The sequence below is a fragment of the Gymnoscopelus microlampas genome, assembly GCF_963454915.1.
Source record: "Gymnoscopelus microlampas genome assembly, chromosome: 9".
Lineage (NCBI taxonomy): Eukaryota > Metazoa > Chordata > Actinopteri > Myctophiformes > Myctophidae > Gymnoscopelus > Gymnoscopelus microlampas.
Window position 1 is genome coordinate 30352002 of NC_139946.1, and position 13130 is coordinate 30365131.

At 46.0% G+C, this 13130-nt stretch overlaps 2 protein-coding genes across 2 annotated transcripts in view; both read right to left on the bottom strand.

Moving 5' to 3' along the window:
- The window catches only part of zc3h3 (zinc finger CCCH-type containing 3), an 80847-nt gene that overhangs the window by 11904 nt on the left and 55813 nt on the right, over window positions 1-13130 (bottom strand). The window contains exons 5-9 of the mRNA XM_084067931.1: window positions 12359-12519; window positions 11038-11116; window positions 10399-10557; window positions 10216-10285; window positions 7422-7553 (exon numbers count right to left, since the gene is read on the bottom strand). Coding sequence (XP_083924057.1) covers window positions 7422-7553; window positions 10216-10285; window positions 10399-10557; window positions 11038-11116; window positions 12359-12519 — 601 coding nt within the window. The remainder of the gene's footprint in view (window positions 1-7421; window positions 7554-10215; window positions 10286-10398; window positions 10558-11037; window positions 11117-12358; window positions 12520-13130) is intronic.
- LOC311052748 (ubiquitin thioesterase OTU1-like) lies at window positions 2501-3406 on the bottom strand (the record flags this gene model as incomplete). The annotated part of the gene is made up of 1 exon (XM_084067933.1): window positions 2501-3406. One exon carries the CDS (start codon window positions 3404-3406, stop codon window positions 2501-2503), a length of 906 nt encoding a protein of 301 aa, XP_083924059.1.

Genomic DNA, 13130 nt, shown 5'->3' on the forward strand with positions numbered 1-13130 from the left:
GCCACTGCCGAAGATCTTAATGATGTAATTTTGTTCTTATTGCCTACGTTTGTTGGAGGCTGCTGCAGTCTTTTCCCCACTAGCAGCAGGGCTCTAAGATTGGCAAAATCGGTGGGTCAGTCAATCTGACCACCACTTCATGTTGCCTAGCTTCACTCTCCTTTCTATTCTTTCTTTGTGTTCACTGTCAACACACATTCAAATTGCACACACAATATTGTATCCCAAAATCAAGTGCACAGACTGCCATGAAACTTCATGCGCTCAGCAAGGATTAATTCTACTGATTTCGGTGATTCCATGCCCTTTCCTCTAGAGCAGGGGTGCCAAACTGGCGGCTCACTGGGACACATGGAAAGGGACCCAATCTGGCCCGGTGGATGATTTTGGAGGGGGGAAAAAATAATCAAAATTTCTTATGCATCAGCCTGCTGTGCCACACACAGCTACCATCTACGAAACAATAGAGGTAGATAACAGGCAGTTAACACCCATTGTGCAGGCCTCGTTAAGCATGACGTGCATTGCAGTGAGGGTTTATATACCAACAGACAACAACAGAATGAAGCAGTCTTCTTGGATTTGTCTGCTTCTATCTTTCATAATACTGTAGCAGGTAACTATGTGAGTTTATTACCTCCATCGTTGCGCAAAAGTGCATGTTGAATATGTTCACCAGAGATGCACGTTTGTGCCGACTGGAGTCAGACATTGTCATTAGCATTTTCATAGTTGCATGGAGTACGATTCAGGTTTAATGAATGAATATTGCTTTGCCGGGGTTAGGTGATATTCTGGTTTCAGTACCCAGCATAGGCCGGGTTATTGCATGGGTGAAATAGGCTCTCTCTACCTCTATCTCTTTGTAATGGGGTTCTCACTGAACAAGCTTTAGTTTGACGTCACACACAACAGAAACTGTTCAATGGCGATTTGCGTTGATTTAACCGCTGCCTAACAATGCCAATTTGTCCCGACGTTCGATGTTGCTCTTCCTATGTCCTGTCCAGATATGGGCATATTTGCTGATTTGAGCTGATGTTGTGCGTGTCCAGTCCATATATGGGCATATCCGTGTTCCCACCACAGACACCTCCACCACAAATAGAACATTATATAGATAGAGATTATAGATAATAATCAGTGTGATGCTGATGATGGCTTATAGCTGAAGTGTTTGTGCTCACAGTAAAAAAGATGATGGCTCTGTGGCCTGCTGTTTTGCTGCACCCGATGAGAGCTGTGCGCGAGAGTTGAACTCTTTATCTCAATGAAAAGTTACAATGAAAAATAAGTTGCAATTGTGTACCCCACAATGGCCACATTTACTATTCGTTTCATTAGTTCTACAATTGTGTCTACAAAAATCACACCCTGTGTGAAGGAAGCGGTGCCTTTGGGGCGGTAGTCCATGTACAAAATGTGTACTCCATAGCATGCTGCGAAGTTGAGTTATGGCTGTTTGAAGGCCAGCCAATGGGAAGACAGAGGGGGCGGGGCTTCAGCAATTCATGCTGGTCCCTATTGGTGGTCCAAGTCCACATACCAAATGTGGACTTGGTGGCATGCTGCAAACTGGAGTTATAGCTGTTTAAAATCCCGTGCTCATCCCGTGCTCATACGGGTCCCTGGACCCCTATTTGATAACTTCATCAATGCATGCTCGTGCCCATTGGTGGTCTAAGTCCACATACCAAATGTGGACTTGGTGGCATGCTGCAAACTGGAGTTATAGCTGTTTAAAATCCCGTGCTCATCCCGTGCTGAAACGGACATCCCGTGCTCAAACGGGCGGACGGATATAACTTACGGGGGGGTCCCTGGAGCCTGCTTTGATAACTGCAGCAATTCATGCTCGTCCCTATTGGTGGTCTAAGTCCACATATCAAATTAGGACTTGGTGGCATGCTGCGAACTGGAGTTATAGCTGTTTGAAATCCCGTGCTATAAACGGGCGGACGGACATAACATCATTGGGGGTCCCTGGACCCCTCTTTGATAAGCAGTGGCACATGTGGGCAAAGAGAGGAGAGCTGGCATAGGCAATGTCCAAGGCCGTGTGTGTGTGTGTGTGTGTGTGTGTGTGTGTGTGCGTTTGTATGTGTTTCTTCTTTGCCGTCAGGCTCATACGGACGGACGGACATACGGACAAAGTCAAGTGTAGAGCGGTTGGCACCGCTAAAATGGCCAAAATAGTACATATATTTTGTATCGCTCATCTCAGCTGTCTTTTAGCCTATGACTGTAAGTTAATACCAATGATAAAAGTAATGCTTGCTTGGCAATCAAAAAAAAATATTAATAAAGTCAAACACTGTGTAGTCATTGCAGAGAGAACACAGGTTGAAAGAAATTACAGCAACTATTTTAGTGACCCCATGACTGACAGCAGCAGACAGACAGACAGACAGACAGACGGACAGACAGAGCAACTAAGAGAGATGGACAGAGTTGCCATACATGGGAGACTTGTGGGCCTTGATACAAAAAAACAATTTGTTCACACCTCTCCAAAGTTGGTGTGGCCTGTTTCTTTGGCGTGTTCCCGTGCTTCTTTCTGTCCCACCAGGCCCGTCTGGCACACCATGCAGCGCAGCGCAAAGCGGTTGACGTCCGTGAACTGCCGCTTGCGCTGTGCCTCATCCGCAAGCTCCAGGGCCAGGGCCAAGATCACGTCGTCCACGGTGGAGAAGATCGTCTGGGGCGGGACATCTGAACCGCGCATCTCTTTCTGCAGTGGGTCATAATGGATGCCGTCGTAGATGAGAAGCACGCGCTTCTGGTAGCCAGCGTTCTCCCCGAAGCGGTCCACGCGCACCGTCTGTGAGTCTACCACACAGATCTCGCAACGGTAGAACTTGGATAGGATGGACACCTCAATGGCCCCGCCCCATGTGTCATTGCGTTGTATCCAGGAGCAGTACTCCTCGTTTTTCTTCCCGAGCACCGCCTCTGAGTACGCTGCTGGGTCACTGGAGACAATCCGGGCAATGAGGCCTCGCATCTGGGGGGCGCATGCCGGGTCGTAGACGCCGCCCTCCGCCACATAGTTGATACTGGTGAAGAGGCAAGAGTTGTCAGCGGGAACCACGCGGCGTGCCAGTACTGGGACAACGTCTAGTCGCGGTGCCTTGGTCAAAGTAGAATTGTTCCGAGGCTTTGGTTTGTTATTTTCTTCCTCAACAATGAGTGTGTCGCCTGATTTGATGGGATAATCCTTGAGGTGGGCGTCTCCGTTTCTCAGGTCAAGGCTGGAAGGAGGGTAACCAACCATGATTTTCTGCACTTCACAGGGGATGCCAGTGAGCTCCTCCACCTTACTCTTCAATTCCTTAACACGGGACTGATGGGTCAGGCCTTGCATTATCTGAGTCCCGTCTTTGGTCTTACAACGAAGCCGCAACATTCTGTTAACAGCGGCAACAAATAAACACACTCTGTTCCAATGATTGTGATGAGTGGGCTTGACATCAATATTGCAACTGCAATAACTGCGGACCCCAGCCTTACAAAATATTAATAAACATTCTCTGATGCAATGATATGACGATTTGCGCTGACGTCAAGCATATCCAGTCCATATATGGCCAATCTGCACTGACATCGGGCATGTCCAGTCCGTATATGGGCATATCTGTGCGCCTGCAATTTTTCAGTCTTTTCTCAAAAACAAAAGAAAGAAGAAATTAAGGAAGCTTTTGTGAATGAGGTCAATTGCCTCTGCATACTAAATTTAGTGCTGACTCAGTTACATGTGTATACTACCATCTCTCCCTGAGGGCAGTAGCCCACACAATCACTCAGTAGCCAGCTACCCAAATCATGTTTTTTGACACGACAGTGCAGTCTCACCAATTATTGCACCAATATTTTATCCAAATCTTTGATTAACTGGCCATGGCCATGGCAAACACTGGTTATATAGAGCAGGGGTTTTCAACTGATTGTGAACCAGGGACCACCACCCTGACTAAGAATCAACCTGGGGACCACTGTTGTGTTGGGTGGATATGGGCTAAGATTAGTGTGTGTGGTAACACTTGCTATGCATTATTTATAATCAGCTTATGACACGGTATGATTATAGTTAAGAACTAGAATACGCATAACTCTTTATTAGACTGTTTCTCAACCATGGACACATGTTCTTAAAAATGGACTGAAATATTACGCTAGTGAGCAGAGCGTTTTTGAGTGATTGAGTGTTTTTGAGAAATTCTGTTACTTTATCCAGCCTTCTATATCATATAAATAAACTCATGTTAAATTAATTGATATACTGATTTGTAACTTATGTATGAGTGAGCAAACACATGCTATTACATGGGCACATTTCCTAATAATGATAATTAAGGCAATCCGGTACACTTCCCCTTCTTGAGATTCTAACTCCCCTTTCTGTGGAAGTTCTTGACCTCCTACTTCCCAGTAACTGCTGTCAACTGCATTGACGTGTCATCTTAGGTCACCAGGTCATTGAGTGAACTGTTTCTCAACTAGTCTCTTCTTGGCTATAGTGGAGTCTCATGTCATTTTATGGCTCAAACCCTGCCCTATACATATTCTTCAGGTATGCCAGCATGAACATAGTACTGTCACAGAGATACGTAGTTACAAAAGGTAAAATACATTTAGCTTTTAACGTAAGCTCTGGGAATTCTGCCTGTTAACTCATCCAGAACTTCACAAGGGACTGTGTTTCATGTGCCTCTTGACTGAGTCTGTGGACATGGCAATGAGCTGATCCTCTTTTGTAGTTGTTAAGCTTGAAGTACTTTTGGAATTGAAGCATAAGCCTCCTCAAAGGACCACTGATAATAATGATAATGTCTTTAATTCCGCTGTCCTCAAATACCAAAATACTAAGTTTCTCCAAAATAAAAAATAATGAAAATAATGAAAATAAATAAATCTTCTTTCCTACAATACTAAATGCATGATCAGGGACCACATGCAATACCTCCACGGACCGACCAGCAGTTGAAAACCCCTGATATAGAGTGCTACAATAATGTTCCTTGCTTGCTTGTGTCACTTAAATGGGTGTAAAGAACCAAACTGAACTAAGCAATGACGTACAGTAATGTGAGCTCCCTGCAACAGGTCCTGACACAGCTGAGTTAAATGTTTTTCTCAATGCAATACACTCATATATTGTGACAGAAATACACTATAGGGACCATTAAGGAAATGTATTTCTGAATTCATCAGTGGTATGCCTTTCAGCGTTGATAACATACATCAATTAAGTACTTGTCATGTTTCTTTTTTTATTATCTGTCCCTGTCATTCTACTACTTTTAAACGTTTGGAAATTATATTTTTTTGTTTTTTTTTTACATTTGTTTCAGAGCTTGAAAAGCTGTTCTCCATGGCTTAATTGCAAATGACCCATAAGTCTGCATTAGAGATGCGCGGATTGCAGTTGCCGCAGTTAACCGCAGTTTGGGTGGATTTGGGTCAATAAAATATAATAATGAATTCATATTGGATAAACCGCGGGTGAAAACATTTGGGAATTACATTAATGATATCAATCTATAGGCCTATTATAGCTTTAAAAAGCACAAAATCTTGCCGTGCGTGCGTTTGTAGTATTTTAATATTACGTCATTTTACATCAGGCACAAATTAGCCACCTACTGCACGTTACCGGCAAGGGGTCTTTGTACCGGGTGCAGCCAGTGTTGCATTACATTACATTACATTACAGTCATTTAGCAGACGCTTTTATCCAAAGCGACTTACAATAAGTGTATTCAACATAGGTAGGGAACGAAAACTACTAATCACCAGAAGTTTTAAGTACATTTCCTGCAAAAACAAGCAACCAAGAGTATACCTAGCGCTAAGGTAAAAGTGCAATATATCAGCTACCTACTTTCTTAAACAGATGAGACAAAAATGGCAAAATCAAATGAGCACGAGCTAAAACAAATAAGTGTATCGACTAAACAAGATCCAATAAAACAATACAAAAATAAAACAAGAGTTCGTACAACTAGTTAACAACAAGTAGGCCAGGCAAAGAGGAAGGATAGTGTTTCCTGAAGAGGTGGGTTTTCAGCCTGCGGCGAAAGATGGGCAGTGACTCTGCTGTCCTGACATCAGTGGGAAGTTCATTCCACCACTGTGGGGCCAGAACAGAAAAAAGTCGTGACCGTGTCGATCGACCAGAAGGACCGTTGAGTGGCGAGGGAGTCAGTCGCCCCGAGGTGGCAGACCGGAGTGGTCGGGCAGGGGTGTGGGCATTGACCAAAACTCGGAGGTAAGAAGGAGCTGTTCCTTTCACTGCTCTATAGGCTAGCACCAGGGTTTTAAACTGAATGCGAGCTGCTACGGGGAGCCAGTGCAGAGAACGGAGAAGGATGGGCCATATTTTGAAAGCGAAAGTAAAATAAACAAAGCTTCAAGCTCGGTCTTGTTGTTACCATAGATATGGCTTGTATACAGTCACTACATCGCGACAGACAGTGGTGAGTAACATTGTTGAAAACTAACATCAGGAAAATAATAATAATTTGATGCGGTCGGTGCGGATCTAGAAATAGGATGGTATAATTAACCGCGGTTGGATGGCGGGTGGATAATGAACATGTATATGCGGATTCGGGTGATGATAAACCCTATCCGCGCATCTCTAGTCTGCATGCATTTTATGGTGTCCACAGGGCATCTCCCAATGCCAATAAATGAAAAGGCATGCATATCTAATTTAGACAACAACTAGCATTCATCATCTGGTACACCTTGGGGCAGGCACAAAATCAAGGGAATGTAAGTTACATGAATCCCACAATACAAATTGCGCCTCAGTCACAGTGTGTGTGTGTGTGTGTGTGTGTGTGTGTGTGTGTATTAGGGATGCCACCGAATATTCGAATTTTCGAATATTCGTTACAGTCTCCATAATCGAAAATTATTTTTAAAATTCGATTTTAATTATATAATTTTTTTATTAATATTTAAAAAAAAAAAAAAAAATTTTACTTTTTACTTTTTTTTTTTTTTTACTTTTTACTTTTGTATGCCTTAGTTTCAATCAAAATATATGCTAATACTAATAATAGTAATATTATAGTCTTAATAATTCTAAATGGCCACAGTTTCAGAGCGTTTCACTGTTTCAGCCCAGCCCAAACATGAACTCTGCAGCCGCACTGAGGCCCCTGCTGGAAAGCATCCCAGCCCAAACATTAACGTAACTAATAATTGGGCCGCGCAACCCGGAAATGACCATAATAATGCTAAAACAGGAGCAAAAAAAAAAAAAAAATGTAAAAAAAAAAAAAAAAAAAAAAATTTTGATTTTTTTTTTTCAAAAAACGGCGCCGTCGAATAATCGAAAAATATTCGCCAGGGCTGTCCGAATTTCGAATTGGCTGAAGGTCAGATTGTGGCATCCCTAGTGTGTATATTACCTTCTCTCCCTGAGGGCAGTAGCCCTTGATGAAATCCTGACACACGGCAGCTTTTCGTGAGACGTACACATGACTGTACGGGCAGTTACTGTTGTTGCAGATTCCCTTCAGGAAATACGAGCACACTGGCATCTAGAGAAGTGCAGAAAACCAGACAGACAGAGAGAGAGAAAAAGAAATAGAAAAAAAAAGCAAATATGAGAATGAAACAGAAGACTGAGTGGAGGGGAGGTGAGAGGGTAGTGTTCTCTTTTCTTTCTATGTACGCGTAAACACAGGCACACAAGTGGTTTCTCCAAACCACAACAGCAGTCAATGGTGTAACAATGCACACGTGACTCTGCCTGTCTGCCAAACAATCTGTCCCACACAGAGAGGCTTAATTGCAGTTGACAGCACTTGGAAGTGAAAGTGAATGCTGGGTCTGACGACATGGGTGCAGGTGTGTCTGTCTGTGTGTGTCCAAGACAGAGATCTACTGTTTCGGATTGCGGGGTGAGCTCGGTGGAGGGCAACACTAAATATACCTCCATGGGGGTTCGGCAGGGAGTGAGTGCCAATAAGGGTGGGCTGGGGGAGGAAGGGGGGGGGCTCGCGGGTAAGGGGGGGATGGGGAACATGAGAGGGAGCCCATCTAGTCGGGCGCGGGGATCGCTTCTACCTAATTAACTGCTACAGAAATATTTATCCAGGCCGCAGCTTGTCCGGCTATCATGATGTGTTTATGTGCAGGGTGTGTGTATCCCCGCCAGGAGCAGGCTGGGAGGAGGAACAGGAGGGGTGGGGTGTGGAGCGGGGGCAGCACGGAGGCTTTGGTTTCAAGTTATTTGTGTGTGTGAGTGTGTGTGTGTGTGGGAGGGTGGGGTGGTGGGGGGGCAGCTCCCCTACCCATGCTAGTGCCTGCCTGGATCGAGTTCGGTGGTGGGAGGGTGGGGGGGGGGGGGGGGGGGTGCATAACCCTGCACCAATCCCCTCCCCAACTCCCGTTCAGTTCTGTTAAGGGGGTCTACGTGAAAGGGGAGCAGGCTTTTAAGTGGCGCCCTGCGGGAGTGAGACTGCTGGGGAGTAAAGCAGACAGGGAAGGAAAGGGAAGGGGGGGGGGGTTGATAGGGACAGGTGGGGCCCTTAGAGAGATGGCATTGCAAACAGACAGCTGGGCTCTCAGCACTTAGGGACCACAGCATGACAACTGACACAGGTGCACGGCATTGTGTGTGTGTGTGTGTGTGTGTGTGTGTGTGTGTGTGTGTGTGTGTGTGTGTGTGTTGGAAGGAGTCTGGGCACCTGTTTTGGGGTTGTTTGTCTCAAAGGGGAAAAAAAGGCTGCTTTCCTCGTTCGCCTTAGTGTCTACACATTCCCCTATACGGACAAGATTATTCCTCCTATCATAGTACGTACACACACACACACACACACACACACACACACACACACACACACACACACACACACACACACACACACACACACACACACACACACACACACACACACACACACACACACACACACACACACACAGCTGCAGAGTCTAGCATTTTGACAAGTTAGTCAAAAATCCTTTTTAGCAAGTTAAATATGGCCAAAACCGTAATATCATAATGATGACCAAGTAAAAAACACCACACTATGTTATTTTTAACTTTTGAACTAGTTTTGAACTATTTGCTGGGATATTGGAAGCGTAAAAGTGGGCTAAAATAACCAGCTGTGAAGGTAATCAGGCCAATATACTGTACATTGAGGCACTGGTTTGTCCAGGGTTGTAGCAGGTTGCTGCTGCTGCCCACCCGGCCCTAATAGGGGCCGGGTGGCCCGTATTAGCCACAGGTGTGAGGTGGACATAGTGTACCGTGTTTTGGCACTTGAAAACCAGGACAAGGCATGCTGCAAACACAACACCCCATCATTCAATACTTAGCCACTCGCTCAATTACGCCACCCCACCGACACACACACGCACACACGCACACACACACACACACACACACACACACACACACACTTACTCCCCCGTCAAACACACCCACACACAACCCCATCGCCCTCAACTTGCGCCCCAAAACCCCAAATCAGGTCATGCCTCCTGGACTCAGCACGCCCTCAGGGCGCAGAAACAGGAGCTCTGCCAAGAATATGAATATGACTCTATGATCGCTACACCCAGAGATGGATCATCATTCGCATGCATATCTGACGCTGACCCCAAACGGGTCTCACAAACGTCAGAGGGCCGTGTGTCCACAGAAGGTGTTTCTTCCATGGCAGAGAGCTTTGGATATAAAAAATATGAATTCTCAGAGCATGTTCGAAGCGGATGGAGTGCTTATTGTTGCTAGGTTCAATCGTCACATCTGCGTTATTCGTACAAATAGCCTCACCAAAATAGCTAACTGATATCATTAACGGTAAACATGAATGCCAGAAACCGAATCCTTGCGATTGCTCTAGCGGCGGATCTCGTTGAAGATCTGGCTGTCAGGAGAAGGAGACGGGGTAGGACTATATGGGTGCACAACAGCCTCTCCTTGGTCTTTTTAGTCTGGCCTCTTATCCTCGAGTTTGATTGGTTGGTCGGAAAAAGCAACGTTCATGTGCAGCGCTCCTCTCCAAAAGTTGAAACTATTTTCACCTTGAGGAACCCAGAGCGCTCAGCCAAAAAAACGCGAGAGTGCCAAATTGTGAGGCGTGGTACTTGGAGAGGAGTGCTCCTATTGCGTCTTTACCATAGCAATATGCTTTCTGTGGACACGGCACATAAAATAACACCACGTGTGCATTTTCCTGGCTTTACCTTTTCTTTGGCCACCTTATGGGAGAACGGACAGGTTCCGTCTGCCTGCTTGCAAGTCCCCCGTAGAAACCTGCAGATACCAATGACAAGGGGCCTCAGGGCTCAAGCTAGACAATGAGCAGCAGTATTATTTGTACACTCGGGACCTTTACAGTGGATGAGTGCGCATGCAGAGGGAGTTACCTAGTGCACACAGCCACCTTGTCAGGGTCATGGATGTAGGGACAGTTGGTGCCCCGGTTGCACTTCCCAAAGCGGTTGTAGTACATGCAGTACTGTTTCTCCTGTGGCTTCTTGTGACGAGCATGTCTGATGATGGCTAGGCTCCTCTGGACCGCACGGCTTCACCAAAAACAAACACAGGCAGCGATGTCCACGCACAAAGTAATTGTTAGTTATCCACATGAATCATAGCGTCCTATTAGGGTGTCGAACAATTGGCGAAAATAGCCGATCTACAAGCTAACAACGCGTTGCGGTGAAGAGATGTAGAGGGGAAAAAGGAGGGGGTCTAGTATAGACCACTAGGGGACACTGGTTTAATAATTATACATGGTTTAAATGTATAAGGCTTAATAAAGGTTAGTGTACAATACAGAGTAAAATCCTCAATGTTAGTTTATAAATGTATAAGTCTTGAATACAATTATGTCACAACTTTCTGTGAAAAAGTCAATAAAAACTGCTCTTTCCTCTGTCTCGTCTTTACAAGCAGCACAGATACACAATCTGCGCTGCTTGCAAATAATTGCATTCCACGTATGAAAGGAAAAAAAGTGAAGTTAACTGTTATTATTGTTGTTATTCATGCACAGAGCCTACCTGGCTACATGACGGGTGCTGGAGGGCCGACCCAAAGGAGAGGTGGTGGGTGAGACCTGGTGTGGACTGGACCACTTTCCTACATGTGGAACAAAGAAGCACTGTGCTTAAGGTTTATTCTTGGTAGATGATAGTGTGTGTGTGTGTTCAGCCAAGTGCCATAATAACTTGAGATCAGAATGCTTATTTATACTGTGGTAGTTTGACAGAGCCAAACGTGCCATGGAGCTCTGTCTGAGAACATCATAAACACTGTGTGCTACAAACACACACTGGCCAAACACTGTAGGGGTGGTGGGCAGCTGGGGAAGAGAAGAGAAGAGAAGAGAAGAGAAGAGAAGAGAAGAGAAGAGAAGAGAAGAGAAGAGAGGCAGAAAAGAGGAGTATAAGGCTAGTTGGAAAGCAGGGTTAAAAGGGGCCTGATGATCCTCTAATTTTGGAACCTGTTCGGACAGAGGAACGCGTTTTCTTGTCAAGGGTGTGTTCCGGTGTGATTTCAGTGGTTGCGGGGACCGCAGGAGGCCGTCTGGCACTGGACCAGGAACAAATGTGAGGCGGAACCCGAGCCAGCCAGGGAGATGTGAAATCACAACTCCTGTCGAAGGATACCTGAGGCGTGTTCGGACCATACTGGAATGCCTGTAAGTGTATCAGGATGCTGGTCACGAGCTTAACAGACCAGAGCTCTTCAATTTCACCCCACAGGTTTTAACGTTAGCGGTTACACTGTAAAATGTACACACATTTGTACACACTGAAGAGTTAAATTAACACTCAGGATTTTACCGTGTGTGTGTGTGTGTGTGTGTGTGTGTGAGAGAGAAAGAGTGAAAGAATGAAAGAAACGTGAAGAGGGCAAGAGAGAGAGAGAGAGAGAGAGAGAGAGGGCAAGATGAGAGAGAGAGAGAGAGAGAGAGGGAGAGGGAGAGAGAGAGAGAGAGAGAACGAGAGAACGAGAGAGAGAGAGAGAGAGAGAGGAGGGGTAGATCTAGGCTTTAATCTGCGCGGTCCAGTTCCGCGGGCCCTCCCCCATGCCTCTCTGACAGATGACAACTTTATCATTTCAGATGGCAAATCCAGCAGGCACTCCCCCTCCAGTATATTACGTTCGCACCGGACAGGGCCAGAACATGGACGGCCATGAATAAACACTGCTCTATCACCCCCCACCCGGTGCACCCATGATACATGTCCTAGACATAACAACCACAAACAGAACATAAATATGCACTCTCTCTCTCATTCTTGTTTCTTTTTTTTTGTTGTTGTGAGGGTGGTTGTGAGAGTGAGCAGTAAAGTGTCAAGCCGCCTGTCAGCGCACCTGTCCGGTTGATTGGCGGGCTGCTGGACGCGGCGCGGGACAGCTTATTGGCCGACACTCTGTACAGGGAGCCCCCGATCCAGCGGATGCCGCGCCCCCTCCAGCGCTGCGGCGACAGGTGTCTGTCCTGGGGAGCCCTTAGACGATTCTGGAGCACAGACCTGAAAGAGGGAGCGGGAGTGAGAGAGTTTTGATATGACCATTATGTATTGCAATGCGTTATAATCCACTCAGGCCACCGTTGTTAATTCGGCAGCTGTGCCAGTGAAGCAATTTGAACCAAATTAAACTGGACTGAACGGAGAAACACGGAACGAGTGCCAAATAGAAGAGAAAAGAAATGGGTAGAGAGGCTGCACACCTCTAATCACCACCTTCAATAAAAGGCTTAAAGGGAAGGGTGGTGGAGAAACAGAACCCAGTGCTTAGCTCACAAACCACTGTCACCGTCAGTCAATCCCCTGAACATGACTGAAATGATATTAGTCTTTAGAACTCGGGCACCCCTCCCTCCCCCTTTGGCACCACCTCCCTCCCCCTTGGCAACACCTCCTCCACCGCCCACATCCTCTGCTATAGCTCTTCCTCCTCTCCCCACTTTATGCTTCCCATCTTCCCAGAACCCCCCCCTCCATCCCTTCCTCTCTCTCTCTCTCTCCCTCTCTCTCCCCTCCCATGTCACAGCACTCTGTTAAATTGCTCCTCTAATGGAAAGGACGGCAGTGTGGAAATGGAGAGAATTGAAAAGAGGAGAGGAGGAAATCAATGAGAT